The sequence below is a fragment of the Anolis sagrei genome, chromosome 4 (assembly GCF_037176765.1).
Source record: "Anolis sagrei isolate rAnoSag1 chromosome 4, rAnoSag1.mat, whole genome shotgun sequence".
Classification (NCBI taxonomy): Eukaryota; Metazoa; Chordata; class Lepidosauria; order Squamata; family Dactyloidae; genus Anolis; species Anolis sagrei.
The window spans coordinates 35,690,095-35,708,024 of NC_090024.1; the positions used below are offsets into that span (position 1 = coordinate 35,690,095).

General features: G+C 41.1%; 1 protein-coding gene across 3 annotated transcripts in view; it reads right to left on the minus strand.

The window, feature by feature from the left end:
• NECAB1 (N-terminal EF-hand calcium binding protein 1) overlaps nt 1-17,930 on the minus strand; it is a 65,226-nt gene that overhangs the window by 11,178 nt on the left and 36,118 nt on the right. For all 3 annotated transcript variants that reach the window (XM_067467368.1, XM_060775581.2, XM_060775580.2), the window contains exons 5-9: nt 17,677-17,774; nt 9,767-9,903; nt 7,439-7,551; nt 3,784-3,860; nt 253-306 (exon numbers count right to left, since the gene is read on the minus strand). In XM_067467368.1, the coding sequence (XP_067323469.1) occupies nt 253-306; nt 3,784-3,860; nt 7,439-7,551; nt 9,767-9,903; nt 17,677-17,774 (479 nt within the window). The remainder of the gene's footprint in view (nt 1-252; nt 307-3,783; nt 3,861-7,438; nt 7,552-9,766; nt 9,904-17,676; nt 17,775-17,930) is intronic.

Consider the following 17,930-nt stretch of genomic DNA (forward strand, 5'->3'; position numbering starts at 1 on the left):
TGTAATTAGCTTCTAGTGTCAGTTGACCTTAGAGTCATGCTGGAAGACCTAGAAATACCCAGATAGATGTTCTCTCAGGCAAAAATATAGTAATTCTTTATTCATGTTTTTTTACTTTCACGAGGACCTATATTCCCAGTCCCAAAAAATGTAGAAGACTGTCTTTAATTCCTTGCCATTTTCCCTCAAGGAACATGGATAGACTTTGAAGCTGAACCATAATCAATTCACAATGGAAAGAAAGAGACTTACAGATTTAGTGTCTCCATCTGATATCTCTTCTTCCAGTGGTTCAAACTTTAACTCCTTTTCAATCGTAGGAAGTAGAAAGCCAAACAAAAAACACCAAAAATTAGCTATAATTGCACTTGAAATTACTTGAAAAGTAAACCATCACAAATCCTGTTTTGTTAAAAACTAACATGAATATGGAATAAAAGATTTTGTAGAACTTTTATGGAGTTATCAAGAGTGATCTTATATTTTGGGAGAGATATTTGGGAAACATTCTTGCTAGATTGGGCATACTTTAAAAGGGTAGCTTAGATGTCACAGTAAACAAACGAACACACCAAAAATAAATATATTCTGATATAATCTCACTGCTTATGATGTTAACTTCAGCTGGGTTCTATCCAATATTATGTTGGTGGAAAACATACAAAAGCTTCATTAGTACAATCACTGGCAGACCAACTGACACAATTAACACAAGAAACATCCAACCCAATAAAGTTGCTGTGGTTTTATGCAATGGCTTGTGGAACAGTTTATATAACAACTTTTGTGATGGCATACAGCTCAATTTATGAAATAGCTCAGCATAACTAGCAACTGATACAACAGCCTATTTAGAGTTTGTACAATGATCCATAGAATGATTTAGAAAAGTGGAATCACAGTGCAATATTACCTCCTTATCAACCGGTTCAATATCCGCAGTTACATATACCCATGCTCTAAAAACATTCCCACCCAGAAGTGGGTGTGGGCCTCTTTAAGTCCTCCAGTGTGCTTCTATGATATGCTTCAAATATGGTCAAAGAATCAGATTTATTTATTTATTTATTTAGAACATTTTACCCCGCCCTTCTCAACCCCTAGGGGGACTCAGGGCAGCTTCCAATTGGCAATAATTCAATGCCGCATCATAAAATACAAAATAACAAATATAACAATTAAAAACATGAACATTAATAAATAAAGATTAAAACAGTATACTTACGATCCATAAAATAGTCTGCTGGCTATTTATCTAGCCATATATTACTCCGCTTAATTTATCCAAATCCACTTCCAAGCCATAGTTGAACATTATCCATTGTCCATTAACCTGATTGCCCGAAGGCCTGGTCCCACAACCACGTTTTGACTTTTTCTAAAGGTGAGGAGGGATGACAATGACCTAATTTCCCCTGGGAGCAAATTCCACAGGCAGTGGGCTACCACCGAGAAGGCCATGTCCCTCATCCCCCCCCCCCAGATGTATTTGAGACAAAGGCGTGACTGAGAGGTGAGACAAAGGCGGGACTAAGCTCTGATGTGGGATGGAGAAGGAGATACGTTCGGACAGGTACACTGGATCGGAGCGGTATAGAGTTTTATAGGTCAAGACCAGCACTTTGAATTGTGCTCGGAATTGGATCGGCAGCCAGTGGAGCTGACATAACAGGGGGGTGGTATGCTCTCTATATGATGCTCCGGTGAGTAATCTACCTGCCCCCCATTGGACTAATTGCAGTTTCCAAACAGTCTTCAAAGGCAACCCCACGTAGAGTGCGTTGCAGTAATCTATTCAAGATGTGACAAGAGCATGGGCCACCGTGGCCAAATCTGACTTCCCAAGGTACGGGCGCAGCTGGCGCACAAATTTAACTGTGCAAAAGCTCTCCCAGCCATCGCCGAAACCTGGGGTTCCAGGCTCAACGATGAGTCCAGGATCACTCCCAAGCTGTGAACCTGCGTCTTCAGGAGAATGTAACCCCATCCAACACAGGCTGTAACCCTATGTCCTCTTCAGCCTTACGACTGACCAGTAGGACCTCTTTCTTGTCTGGATTCAATTTCAATTTGTTAGCTCTCATCCAGCCCGACATAGCAGCCAAGCACCGGTTCAAAGTTCTGACAGCCTTCTTGTAACTGGTGGGAAGGAGTGACAGATTTGGATGTCATCCACATAGAGATAACACCTCATTCTGAAACTCCAGATGATCTCTCCCAGCGGCTTCATGTATATATTAAACAACAGGTGTCATTCAATAACACCTTCTGGGACCATCCCTCAAGAAAGGACTGGAGCCACTGCAGAACAGTACCCCCAAGTCCCATATCTTTGAGGCGTTCCAGAAGGATACCATGGTATTGAAGGCCGCTGAGAGGTCCAGCAGAACTAACAGAGACAGACTCCCCCTGTCAAGCTCCCAGCAAAGATCATCTACCAAGGCTGTCTCGGTTCCATGTCCCGGCCTAAAGCCAGACTGTGACGGATCTAGATAATCAGTGTCTACCAGAAACCCCTGGAGTTGTGAAGCCACCGCACATTCCAAGACTTTGCCCAAATAGGGAAGATTGGAAACTGGCCTAAAGTTGATGGGTCCACCACCCCTGCAGAGGCTAAGAGAGGCAGTAAGTCTAAACCTGATCAGGTAGTGCTCGGTCCATGGCAAGGGAGCGATGGTCAGCTCCTCCACCCCACCACCATCATCCCATCCATGACAGAAAACCAGGTCTAGTGTGTGCCCAGCACAATGAGTGGGACCAGATATTCATTGGGACAGACCCATGGTTGCCATGGCGGCCATGAAGTCCTGAGCTGCACCTGACAGAGAGGTCTCAGCATGAACATTGAAGTGTCCCAGGACTAAAAGTCAGTGAGACTCCAATGCCAGGTCCGAGACCACTCCGGCTAGCTCAGGTAGGGAAACTGTAGTGCAGCGGGGTGGTCGGTACACTAACAGTATCCCTATCCTGTCCTGGTCATGTACCCTAATGCCGACACATTCAAAGGAGGTTGACTGTGGGATGGGGCACTTGGTCAGGGAAATAGAATCCTTATAGACCACTGCAACTTCGCCTCCCCGCCCTTTGCTATTATGCAGTGTTTGGTATTCATAGGCTTTGTCTGTGTGTCTTGGAACATGTCCCCAGTGGATCCTGGGGTTGTACTATTTTAGATCAGACACACAAGCAAGGAGGAAAATGTGATCCCCACAAGCTGTAGCTTTGTGATTGCTAAATGAAAGAATTGGTTGCAACCCTCTGATGTATACTATGTTATACTGTTACCATGTGATAACAGGCAGTGCAATGATTGTCATTGCAGAATTAGTTTAAATATCTCTTTACTGTCATCCTCTTTATTGTGGGCCTTACACAATACAGCAGAACCAATGAAGCCCTAAGTATGTTAGGTAACACATTTTCATAGCTGTAAGTTTTGGATTAATCTCTCATAATAACTGAAAAGCAAATAATTCCACGATATTGATATGAATGGCAACATTTCATTGAATTCATTCAAATTATTAGCAGAATTTCATACTTGTCACTGGCATGCTGAAGTTCCCAGAACCTTCAATAATTAGGACTGGGAAGTCAAATAATCAAATATCTGCTGATGGATAGAGGCTAAAATATTCTATCCTTTTGCAATGTCGAGATGTTCAGGTTTGGAGGGATTCTGGAAAAAGCATATATCTCTCTTATCAACTTCTCCTGATTCCACAGCAAATAAATTTCACAAGCTATTAAAGAAAAATGAAGGAGGGCATGAAGCACACCCACCTTCTGTTCCAGCCTGTCAATCAGCTTCTGAAGTCTGTCTATTTGGGTCATCCACTGGTTGTCTTCCTCCAGCCAACCTTTGGAAGACAAATGCCACAGAGCTGAAAATGCATTTGAAAGCTAAGAGTACATTTAATTATCTGTTTCAATGAGCATGCTTACATCCATGTACAATATTCAAACGCCTTTCAATTTGGTCGAATACTCCACTGAACATCAGTAATGGATAACATGTTATTGCTATTAGTACTTCATAAGGCAAAAAGAAGGATAGAAAAGAGGAATAAAAATGGTGAGGGAGGAATACCCATTGAACCCACACACACATTCTGAATAGAGAAGATCACATGGAGAAGTATAGTGCCTCCCTTAAAGAATCCAAACTTTATATCATTGCTTTTACAATAGGACTGTATTGACTATACATTTTTAAATGCAGATATTTGTTCATTTCAAGGCATTTCATAATATATTACTACCATTCTGATGAATTTTCCTTCTTTGTTTCAAACAAACCCACCTACTCTTTCTAGCCCTTTCTCCAATAATAATATATTGCAAAAACATCAAGGTAAAGTTTTTCCCCTTGACATTAAGTCTAGTCGAGTCCGACTCTGGGGGGTGGTGCTCATCTCCATTTCTAAGTTGAAGAGCCAGTGTTGTCCAAAGATGCCTCCAAGGTCATATGGCCAGCATGACTACATGGAGAATTATTACCTTCCAGATGGAGCGGTACTTATTGATCTACTCACTTTTGCATGTGTTTGAACTGCTGTGTTGGCAGCAGCTGGGGCTAACAGTGGGAGCTCACACCGCTCTCCAGAATTGAGCTGCCAACCTTTTGGTCAGCAACTTCCGCAGCTCAGCGGTTTAACCCACTCCATCACCGGGGGCTGCTGCAGAAACATAGCTTTATCAAATCTCTTGCGGCTGAATTTTTTCAAGCTCTCACATAGCATATTATCATAATGATATTTGTTGTCAACCCATAATTTCACTTGATTGTTTAGTGGTTAAAATTTGCCATTGCTTTGACACATAACTAACAAATGATTTCCATGTAATATCAAATAAGTCTTCTTTTTCTCATCTTTTGCTAGCATTAATTTATAGATTGTCTTCACTGATAGCTATATCTCTGATATATAACCAGTTCTTTATTAACAAATTCACCATTTCCCCCAAGTTTTGACTATTTTCAGTCTCACTGCACATAGCATAAATGATATGAGGTCTTTATTTGACACATCCTTATTCTCATGATAATGAGAAGTTCAGTTATATTTATATCGCAGCTCATGTAGTTGTTTCAGGATCAATACTGTAAAATACAAACAAAAGGGTGGAAAGAATTCAATTCATTTTCAGAATGAATGTCATCCAAGCAGGATCAAATTGAGAGTGACACCATGCAGTCCTAAATGTTCACGCATAGCAAAATCTCCAGTTCTAATGCCAGTCACGCCTCCACACGAGTTTGATTGAAGTTACTGCTGTTGCCCTTGGCAAGCTCTTTAAGAATCAAGATGTTATTGTTGAAATGGGGGATCTAATCTCCTTCCCATGTGTGAGTTTCTAAGAAATGTGTATTTTTTTATTTAAAAATGAAACTACAACTACAAGAGGATAGAATCAGAACTGGGCCTCTATACAAGACATGGAGAGGTTGAACTCTTTCCCTTCATGCTGAACTCCTCATGAAATCTCATACAAGTGGATGTATAGGGTTGTGTTTTCAGGGTAAACCTTGATGCGTTTTGTGTCCCGATTCATTTTTTGGGAGCCTCCCAAAATCGGGAGGGCAGATATCTGTTTTCGCTCTGTGGTGGCAAAAGATCAGTTTTTAGTCTGCCCATTATGGTTGGGGGTGGGGACCGCTTCCCAGGCTCCCTTTCCTGTCATTTTAGGCATTTGAGCTGTTTTACTCTAGAGGAGAGGTGCACAGCTGCAGGCATGCATGTGCTTTAAGGAGGCTTGTAGTTTCTGCTCTAGAGGAGAGGCGCTCGGTTGCAGGCAGGTGTGCGCATTTTCTGGGCCTGCACGCCACAGATGCACTCTCTCTTTCCAAGGCTTACTCTAGACGAAGCACTGGCTGCTGGCAAGCACTCATGCTGGGCCTGCACGCCACAGACACACTTTTTCTTTCCAAGACAAGGATGCACATTCTGTCTTTCTTTCTCTAGAGGAGCTCGACTGCAGCAGGTGCCCATGCTGGGCCTGCACATCACACATGCACTCTCTCTTTCCAAAGCAAAGGAGACAAGTTCTGATATTCTTACTCTAGAGGAGGCGCTCATTTACAGGAAGACACCCATGCTGGGCCTGCATGCCACACACACACACACACTATTTCCAAGGCAAAGAGGCAAGTTTTGACTTTCTTACAATAGAGGAGGTGCTCGGCTGCAGGCAAGCATGCATGCTGGGCCTGCATGCCACACACTCTCTCTTTCCAAGGCAAGAGGGTATGGAGTGCCACATGCTCACAAAAGCAGAGGGGGGAGGGGGGCTAATGATTGGCTCCCGCTTGCTTTTGTGTCAAGCAGGGTTTTGTACCAGGGCCCCCCTTTCCATTACATGCTCCCGAAAGTGCCAGATGTGCCACAGGTACCAAAGAAAACAGGATCTGTGCACAACCCTAATATATGCGGGCACATACTGACTAGCTATGATTCCTGGAATTGAAGATTCCTTTCTACAAAAGCCTTTTCAATCATCACAAAGAAAGGTTATGCTTTTATGAGTACAAAGAACAGGAACATCTCTAGAAACCATACTCTTTTATTCCAACAAACAGCTATCTCTCTTTAAGTATATATAGAAAGGATATAAACTGAGAAAGAGAAGTGATTCTCATGGATCAGTCTCCAATGACAGCTCATTCTCCTAACCAATGAGTATTTTAAGCTGACAAGCAACAAGATCCTGAAATTGGGAAGTTTTTCATTTTTATGCTTTGCTTCCAAAAAGAGTCGGCAGGACTTGTCCTGAGCTAGAAGCAATGTTCTCATACTCAAAGAGAGGATTTTTGGATAGCCGAAACATTTCTTTCTGCTGTAATTTTGTTTTGATTTTCCTTGCTTCTCATATTGAAATTATGTAGTTAATCCAACCTTTCTTCCATCAATGGGTGCAAGTTATATCAGTTTGTGGCTTCTAAATTATTGAGTTAGTGGATCTACTCCAGGCTTTTTTTAGACTGAACTTTGAAGAGGTTATCAGAATCACTTATTCAGTTTTGCAGATAGAAATCAGTCTCTTAGCTCCTTTAATATCTGGACCAATAACATGGAAGTTAATAGACACCACTTATTTCTTTAATTTCTGCTTCATTTTAACCAGCATCACCCAGCAACGTGATCCAGTTACAAGACACCACGGGACAAATGTTGGTAGGCCACTGGTGTGTATTTAAGGACACCATAAAACATACATGTAGAAAAGTGTATCCAAATGCTTGCACACATCTCAGAGATCCAGAACTGAGTGCAGTTCTCTGCCAAATAAGGTAGATTCTTGTTGCTTATTCCATTATGGCAAAATGTAGAATATCAATATCATTTATTTTGCTTGACTGCCATTTAAAGGAATGTTGAATATTCAAATATTTAAAATTGTGGAAAAAGCAAAATGGAGCACTTCTCTTTCATATTACCTTGGTTGAGAAGAGGGCTGATTGGAGAAAAACTGTTATTCCTCTGGAGTCGTCGACTCAAACGTTTTCCTGGCTGCTGAATTTTGAGGACTTCTGGTTTTGCAGGCCGTTGTCTTAAAAATAACCAGACATCAAACATTTTGAAAGAATGAACCCATTTCTTTATTCTAGGGATGTTATCCCACACATCCTCCCCTTTCCCCCACTTCTAAACACTTGTGAAACATTAAAGAAACAAAGTACAACTGAGTCCATCACACAACACAGGGAGACGTCCGCCTTTTGCTTTTGTTAGGGAACTTTTTTAAAAGTGTGAAGAATCGGGGAGGGGGGGGCAGGGAGAGATAATAAAAAATAATCTTCTGAGCTCAGGAATCACTATGAAACAGGAGAAATGGTGAAAAATACATGGGATGGGATCTCTCAGATTTGCCCGTGTTCATGAGGAATATTAAATGTGCTACTTGGAAATTGTGCTACTTCAGGAGATTGTTACTTGATTCTAACCTTTGAAAATTCAGCCAGACCCCATTTCTCTCCATTGGCTCTTCTACTCCCCCTCTCAGTGGTTTTTTTTTTTTTAAATAGATCATTAACTCATTTTTTTTTTAAATAGAGTTAATGCTCCATAAAAAAAACCAACTGAGAGGGGGAGTAGAAAAGCCCATGGAGAGATATGAGGTCTGGCTTAAGAATGAAGCTGCCCATCTTTTCAAGATTTGGGGCATTGGGAAGAACAGCAGAAGAGCCCATGAAGAGAAATAGGGTTTGCCTTAACTGCACTTGCTCGTGTGATAAACCTGAAAATTGATAATTTCAGGACAAAAGACAAGAAACAATACAATATGATGGGTATTGATAAATGCTACAATTTGCTTTTTAATGCAATGGGACTAAACGCCATGATACTATGACACTCCCCCGCCTCCTCCATGGGATAAAGTCCTATTTCTGTTTCCAGCTCTTTTCAAAAACTAACATTATTCACTGAGGGCCCTTCCAGACAGGTCCTATATACTAGGATCTGATCCAAGATTTTCTGTGTATTCCAGATTATCTGGCAGTGAGGACTCATATAATCCACTTTAAAGCAGAAAACCTGGCATCAGATCCTGAGATAAATGGCCTGTCTGGAAGGGCCCTGAGTTGCTACAAGTGGCGGAAGGTTTATACATGTTCCAACTTCCAAGGATCTATCACAAATACGTTACTGTAAAGCAGGGGTCTTCAAACTAAGATCTGGGGGCCAGATATGGCCCTCCAAGGTCATTTACCCAGCCCTTGCTCATGGTCAACCTAAGTTTGAAATGACTTGAAAGCACACAACAACAACAACAACAACAACAACAACAACCTATCTCATCAGCTAAAAGCAGACCCACACTTCCCATTGAAATACTAATAAGTTTATATTTGTTAAGATCTCCATTTTAATTATTGTATTGTTTTTAAGTGGGTTTTTTTTGCACAACAAATAAGATATGTGCAGAGTGTATAGGAATTCATTCATTTTTTTTTTCAAATTATAATCCAGCCCTCCAACAGTTTGAGGGACTGTGACCTGGCCCTCTGTTTAAAAGGTTTGAGGACCCCTGCTGTAAAGAATGAATATTTGAATACATGGAAAAGAACAGAAGAAACAAGCCTGAAGAATCAACATGGAGTTCGCGCAAAGCATGATATGGATTGGACTTGGTAGACGAAGCGAGGAAGCAGCAAGGCGTAGCTGAAAAACAATGGACAATGTGGTGTGTAACAAGGCGTGTAAGGAGTGTGCAGGTGGTACCCCATAAGTCATGTGGCCTGGAATGACTTGAAACTACGAGAACAGAACTACATGTTCATTACAAGACTGACTTTGGCCTATAAATGCTGGGATCCCCAAGATTAAGCACATTTCCTGAACGGTGGCAACAGGAACGCCCATACTTTCTCAGAAGACAGCTGATCATCTTCATCCGGAGAGGCCTGTGTGTGTGTGAATGTTTGGGATGAATGGATGAGAGCTCTCTCTTGATGTGATTCTGATGTGATTTTAAGGTAAATGTATTTCAATAAATGTTACATGAAAAGTGTTAAAACCAAATTTGATCTCTGAAGTGTCTCATTGATCTAAACTGCCTTACTGTTCCTTGAACAGTCTGCATCAAAAGAACAGGAACCTTTTGGGGTTCGTAACATTACCCATCCTCTCATGGTGAGCTTGGCTCTTGTTTTTGATTTGGACAGACTTGGAATCTCCAAAAGAGCTACTACAAATCTGCAGCAGTTTCTCCCTGAAACACTTCAAACTTTTGTAAGATGGGAGGGGACATAAATCTCACATACTTTTCTTGACGTGTTTGTTCTTCTGTTGTTTCCATGGCGCATTCCAGAGAATTATGGAGAGACTGCAGCTGATTCAGCGTTTCTTTCAGCAAAAACCGGGTCACAAACTGTTCCAGTTTAGACGCCTCCTGATAAGTCTAAATGATATTCATTCATGGTAATGTCAATGACAATGATAAAATAGACATCCATGGAAAGGAAAACATAATATTTAATCATTGGGCATACTTTCCCCTAAAGCTCAGGCGTCAATTAGAAAACTCCTTTTAGTTGCATGAGAACAGCTTTTTAAAAATATGTTAGGCAGTTTTTATTTTATATCTGCACATCAATTAGTCCTACTGAAGAGATAGTAGCACCAAAATAGAACTAATTTTTTTTAATCTTCCTTCGGTTTTCATGGTCTGGAAGTTTGGTCTGGAGCAGGAATGGGCGACACAAAGCTGTTTTAGCGACCTCTAAGCTTTTCCCAAACAAACTGAGCCACTGAAACTCAGCAGCAATCTAGGAAAACCTGTTTTAAAAAAGCAGAAAAATCTGTGCTCAATGGTGTTTCCTGCTCTACTGTGGAACTTTACCAATGTAGCAGTGTGCATTGCATCTTGGACTGGCTTGAAATTACCCTGCTTTGATATTTTGTGGGACCCCTCATTGAATTTCACAAGTAAAGAAAAGCAGAATTAAATGTAATTAATGAAACTATCATCCTTTGTTTTATTATTTTACTAGCTTGGGTACCCAGCGTGGCCCAGATTATTAGAATAAGTTATTATTTTATTTTATAAAATGCGTAACTTTGTGGGTGACCTACAACTCACAGATTAACTCCCTGAAACTTCATCAATATTTAAAGTTTGTTATGTTGGGCAAGTTTGTTATGTTGGGCAAGTTTGCTCTAGATGCAACATCGGTGCAGTTCAGTATGCTCTCCAGCTGCAGGACGAATTACAACTCCCACCAAGGTGGGTCAGTCCTGTCAAATCCCTCCAGTACATTCAGTTGGTCACAGGGGTTCTGTGTGCCAAGTTCGGTCCAGGTCCATCATTGGTGGGGTTTGGAGTGCTCTTTGTTTGGAGGGGAACTATAAATCCCAGTACCTACAACTAACAAATGTCAAGGCCAATTCCATCCCGAATCCACCAATATTCAAATTTTGGCATATCAGGTATGTGTGCCAAATTTGGTGCAGATCCATCATTGTTTGCATTTACAGCTCTCTCTAAATGTAGGTGAACTATAAATAAAGGTGAATTTTCACCAAAGCCCTCTTGCATTTTTTGTCGGTCGTGGGGGTTCTGTGTGCCAAGTTAGGTCCAGGGCCATTGCTGGTGAGGTTCAGTGCTCTTTCATTGCAAGCAAACTATAAATCCCAGTACCTATAACAGCTATTAAATCAAGGTGAATTACCCCCCTCCCCCCAAAAAAACCCTTTCTAGTATGTTTCTTTGGTCATGGGGGTTCTGTGTGCCAAATGTCATCCAGGTCTATTGTCAGTGGGGGTCACAGTGCTTTGACTTGATGTGTTGTAGACTACAACTTCCATCATGTGGAGTCAATCCCCAAACTACTCCAGTATGTTTAGTTGCTGATTAGTTCTGCTTTGTTTGTTGTGCAGACAGAGTTGAAAAAAGTAGGAAAGGGTTAAGGGAGGGGTAGTGGGCAGGATCATGCAAATTCCACACCAATGGAGAGAGTAAGAAACACTGGTATGTCTGCATTGGAGGAAACATGTAAAATCTAGAATGAAATTGTCCCTGAATGAAAGTATTCCTTGGATGGTGGGCTGTAGTGTTTGGGGAGGACATTGGCAGGGTTTTGGTTACATGTTCATGGTGCTTGCTATAACCTGTAATGTCATTGGAGGGAGGGCTTTTGCTGGCTCCTCAGCACTGTTAAAGCTGTTTGTGGAAGTGGGAACCAGTCTGTGGAAGTTGGCATCCCAGTCACACACACACATACATATCTTCACTGTTATTGCGTATGCAGATAAGTTGTCGCTTAGCTTTAGGACTTCCCTCCCTGCTCCTCACTAGACATTCCTCCCCCAAACTGCTGCACATCAAATACTTTCATGAAGCAAGAATTACATGCTATTCAGCTTGTTCTGCTGCTGTCAGAAGAAATCCCAGCTGTTTGGCTGCCCCGTGAATCATGCTTGCTAATTGTGTACCTGTAAGCATTAAAGTCATCACCTACATTTATTTAGCGCCCGTGAGCATCAGTCAAGCTTGTAATAGTACCAATCAAAATAGATGATGCTTGTAAAGCTTGCATAGAAAATGCTGGCAAGATAGACTGTCTGTCACTCCCTTTGGCACCTCAGTGAAGCCGACACCACAGCAGTGTGAAAAATATTTGTGACAGCCTTTTGAAAGGCGATAAAACTCATTTGTACCAGTAAGGCTAATTTCTACCTCCCTCAGAATTATTTGACATGGCTCCTCTAATTGGATTAAAGCTGTTGTATCTGGCAGACCTAATTTCATTGCTGGAAGCTTTGATTCTCTGTGACAGAAGGCTGGAGAAGCCCATGGGAATGTTAGGGAATGATGTCAAAATGGGCAGTGAAATTCAGATTTCCAGACAGCTTCAAATGAGCCCCTCTGAATAGCAGTAATCTTTCTTAACAAATGAACATCGAAAATCAGGGCATTTTCAGAAGATCCATTTTGTATCTATGAGGCTTGATGTTGCAAAAGATATTTCTCAGTGATGGATGATCAAAAGAAGTTGAAATTCTGCAACCATCCCTAGAATATTTGTGAAAGTGCTGTATAGGTCTGTTTCCATTTAAAAAGGGGGAGGAAGGAGGAAAGTCTTGTTAAAATTAATCAATTTATTTTATCATGAGCTTTCACAGTTTACAGTGAATGTGGGAAAGTGAAAGACCTGCTAACATATATTCGTAATTCATGAACATGACACAAGACTTCATTTCTCTTTTACCCCTTCTTGGGGAAAGGGAAAAATCATATTTATATCACTATAGCTGCAGCAAACAAAATAACACTATTTAGAGTGAGATAGACCTTTATTTTCTGGTTATGGGAAGTACCGGGTTGTGGTGCAGCTGGTTGGGAGTCAGCTGCATTAAAATTACTACTGACTGAAAGGTCATGAGTTTGAAGCTAGCCCGTGTTGGAGTAAGCTCCCGAGCATCTGTCTAACTTGCTGTCGACCTTTGCAGATCGAAAGACAGTTTCACCTGTCAAGTAGGAAATTTAAGTACTGTGGGGAGGCTAATTTAACTAATTTACGACACCATAAAAATCTCCAGCAGCGTGCAAAAGAATGAGGAAGTACTCTATGGGTGTCACAAGTGGATGGTGAAGCAACAGCTCCCCTGGTGGCCGGAATTCAAAGCATACCCTCATGAAGCTGGAAAGTTTAATAGCCTCTGTGTATATGTGATGTATGTCTATGGCATTGGGTATTTGCCATGAACATGTTCGTTGTGATCTGCCCTGAGACCCCTGCAGGGTGAGAAGGGCAGAATATAAATACTATAAATAAATAATAAAAAATAATTTTGTATGGCTTCTAAAGCTTTATGCTGCAGAATAAAGAAGTAAATAATAAAGCATAAAAGATGTGATGTTTGTTGTTGTTCATTTGTTCAGTCATTTCCGGCTCTTTGTGACCTCATGGACCCGTCCATGCCAGAGCTCCCTTTTGGCTGTCACCACCCCCAGCCCCTTCAAGGTCAATCCAGTCACTTCAAGGATGCCATCCATCCATCTTGCCCTTGATCGTCCCCTCTTCCTTTTTCCTTCCACTTTCCTGAGCATCATTGTCTTCTCTAAGCTTTCCTTTCTTCTCATGATGTGGCCAAAGTACTTCATCTTGTCCTCTACTATCTTTCCCTCCAATGAGCAGTCAGGCTTTATTTCCTGAAGTATGGTTGGATCTTCTCGCAGTCCAAGGCACTCTCAGAACTTTCCTCCAACACCACAGTTCAAAAGCATCTATCTTCCTTCGCTCAGCCTTCCCTATATGGTCCAGCTCTCACATCCGTAGGTGACTACAGGGAATACCATGCCTTTGACTAGGCGGATCTTTGTTGCCAGTGTGATGTCTCTATTCTTCACTATTTTATCGAGATTGGACATTGCTCTCCTTCCAAGAAGTAAGCGTCTCCTGATTTCCTGGCTGCAGTCTGTTGCTACTTGGTTATACAGATTCCTCAGGAGAGAGACAAGGTGATTTGGTATGCCCATACCACCAAGAACTTGCCACAATTTATTGTGATCCACACAGTTAAAGATGTGATAGAAAAAGGTAATGAGAAGAAAAATCCCCTGCCTCTTTCCGAAGCCTCAGCTGGACTGCCTTACAATCTAGTATCAGAATTCAGTTTAACTGTATTGAACTGGATTATATGGCAGTGTAGACTCATTATAATCCAGTTCATTGCAGTTCAATCTGCACTATACGGCAGTGTAGATGGGGTCTGACTATTGAGTTTTTAATCCTTAGGGTATATTAGACTAAAAAGCACAGCTTTCCCAGTTTTACTTTGATCAGGCAAACTGTAACCTGATAGAGGCAAGAAAAACCTTTCTGCAACCAATTGTTACTCTAGTCACAATTCTGTTTTGCAACGGAAGTGACTCAAAGCTGCTCAGCTCCAGGAAAGAAGTAATTGGGCATATATGCAACATGTCTTTCTATCTCCTTTTTGCAACATAGTCCACTCCAGATGCCTTTTCATTCCTTACCTTTTATGTTCTGCCTCAGTGACACAATAAGGCATTCAGGAAAACTGTTTTTGTAACGTATCTCTAGTATTCAAGCCCTGGCTCCTTAGAAAAGGGGCCAACTTTTGAAGACATTTCATCTATTCATACAGTTTTACATTTCTTTATCTTGAGGAACATGCATGAAAAAAAGATTTGTCAAAATGAAATTGAAAGATGTTGCATACCAAGAAGTCTGTCATTTCAAAGCATTTTAAAATCCTACTCAAAATTCCCTTGAAGGTGGCTATCGTGCACACAGTCAATAGGTAAGATTAGGTGTGAAGTCTTAGCTCTGCCTTCTCTTCTCTGCTTCACTTCCCCCTGCTTATAGGCCTTCCCAATAGTGCAGATACCTTCCTCTGTATTTGTTTTTTGGTGGAGCATAAAAACACCCCTCAGAGACCAGTCTTAGTTGGTCTATTGCATTTCCCTGCACAGAGCTCTTTGCTGGACTCCTCCTTTTTTCTACAGTAGAGCTACAGAGGATTGGGCATTGTCTGGTAATCCTAGGCCTAGCAATCCAAAACAGGCATTCTTAGCTTCTGCTGCTGCATGTATCAGTATTTTATACCAACAGTCCAAAGGACAACAGAAGCTTTTGGCCACCCTAGGATTCACAGGAGAGAAGATTGAGTTTGTAAGCAACAATTTATAATCCATCACTTTGCATCAGAGGCAGAAGATCCCAGAAAGATGACTGCAACCAGTATCATCTCCCTTTCTAATGTGTTGTTTTAAATTTTCCTATGATAGTCCCAGGTGGAGTTAACCCTTTATTCATCTTTTTTCAGTAAACTCATTTGGTTATCTTTTCACCATGCCTCAAAGTGTTTCTGTCTGCTAAGGGTCTTAATCTTAATAGAAGGTATCAGATAGCCCCCAAGTAAAGCCAGACAATATAGTTTTCCCAAAGGCTTGGTCATGCCATCACAGCAGGCAGGGTTGAGAAAGCATCATTTTCTGCTAGTTTCATGTTAACATCCTTCATTTTTATAAGGGAAGAAATATTAAGATTTCCTCCTGGTTTCTTGCTTTAATACAGGGTTAATTCAGCACTTGAGAGAACTCAGAATCTCACATTCAATTGTAGGTTTCTGGGAACTGAAGTCCAAAGCCCCTCCCTTCAAAGTTCTCATCAAATTTCATATGTCTTGTTGGCTACTGACTGTTAAAACAGTTTTCCTCCCTGGGTCACACTGGATAAATGGGGATTTGTGTCACATGCCCTTTGAAGACCCAACTGGAAACAAGTATGGGAGAGAAATTATGTTGTCTACTTAAGGTAAGATTATTTAACAAATAAATGACCTACTTTAAAAAATCATTTACTTTCCCCTCTTTAGGATAGCAAAATTGTTTGCTGTGTATCAAGGCGACTGTAGACCACGCAATATGTTTACAAGATAATAATAAAGGGAAACCTGGATTCCATAGTGGGTTGCTTTGACTTTTCTGGGCTGTATGGCCATGTTTCAGAAGCATTCTCTCCTGATGTTTCACCCACATCTATGACAGGCATCCTCAGAGGCTGTGAGGTTTGTTAGAAACTATGCAAGTGAGATTTATATATCTCTGGAATGTCCATGTCGGGAGAAAGAATTCTTGTCTGTTTGAGGCAAGTGTGAATGTTGCAATTAACCACCTGATTTTAGAGTTTTAAAAAACTAGTAGCCAGATTTTGTTCATTTTCATGGTTTCCTCCTTTCTGTTGAAATTGCCCACATGCTTGTGGATTTCAATGGCTTCTTTGTGTAGTCTGACATATTAGTTGTTAGAGTGGTCCGGCATTTCTGTGTTCTCAAATAACCAGAGATGTCAGCCATAGCATAGCATCTGATGAACCAACCTGGACACAGCATATTATTTGAGAACACAGAAATGCTGGACCACTCTCACAACTACCATGGCAGGCGACACAGAGAAGCTATTGAAATCCACAAGTCTGTGGACAACCAAATGAAAATGAACAAAATCTGGCTACCAGTATTTAAAAAACTCTAAAATCAGCACACTAAATAAAAGGCAACACTCAAAAAACAGGGGAATGCCTGACATGAAACAATCAGGGCCAGCTAACACCTTCCAACAAAGGATCCTCAGGAAGCAACCAGCCAGGCTTTGAAGCTACAAGGCCCTTAAATGCTAATTAAGGTGGCGAACTGCAGCATTTACACTTGCCTCAAGTGGACAAGAGTTCTTTCTTCCACCCTGAACATTCCACAGATATATAAATCTCACTTGCCTAGTTTCTAACAGACCTCACAACCTGCCATAGATATGGGTGAAACGTTAGGAGAGAATGCTTCTGGAACATGGCCATACAGCCCGGAAAACTCACAGCAGCCCAGTGATTCTGGTCACGAAAGCCTTGAACAACACATTGATTAGGTATTTGCTCGCAGAGACTAGGAGATCTTGCGAAGAGTGTTCCCCTCTCAGTAAATGAAGATTATAAATTCTTCACTGAGACCTGAATATAATAAAAGATGAAGTGATGGCAGCAAAGACTTCAAGATTTGTCCTATAACTAATGTTCCCTTGGCACTTGACTATCCACATAACACTTCTTTGCTTCATTTACTTCTGTTGGAAACTCTGCAACACTTCGCACTTAAAGGAGTCAAATATGTCTTAGAGAACGATAGGGTTAAATAATTTTCAGTGACCCAGACTTTCTCATCTCTTATCTGCCTTATTGTTTCTAAGATGTAAACAGATACTGTTAGGGACCTTTATACCTCTTCCCATCGGCTTATTCTCTCACTACTACCAAAACCGAAACTATTTTAGTTCAGTGTTTGCTTAGTATCTTTAGAGAGCTTTTTATCATCAATGGAATTCTTGCAATAAAGTCTTGATTTCCCTCTTTAGTCATTTGTGGATTTACTCCTTAACCAGAATTGCTCTCAGTTGCACACACCCAAAATGGCACTCCCCATATGGCTTGAACTACTATTACTCCTACCACAACCACCTGTGAGTAGTGATGGGTGTATATTATGTCAGTCGTAATTCATCCCACCCAGAAGTCATAGGGTATTGGGGAAAAGTTACTCAAAACAGACTGGGCCAAACATTTTCTTTCAAAGTATGCCTCTATGTTCTTAAGCAACCAAATCCAGCATCAGACCCTGAACTTTGAAAAACAGTAGAAATAAAACTTCCTTCTACCTTCTTTGTTGTGTCCATTGCCTTCAGTATAGATGCATTGAGGTCTTCCAAAGCTGACAGCACATTTTCATACTCTCCCAGGTACTGAGAAAAATATTCTAGAGGAAATAGAATTTCAGAATTCAAGTAAAGAAGGGAAGAGTCTGGATTTTTTAAAAATGTGAATAAAAGGTAAAGGTAGTCCCCTGACATTAAGTCCAGTCATGTCTGACTCTGGGGTGTGGTGCTCATTTCCATTTCTAAGCCGAAGAGCC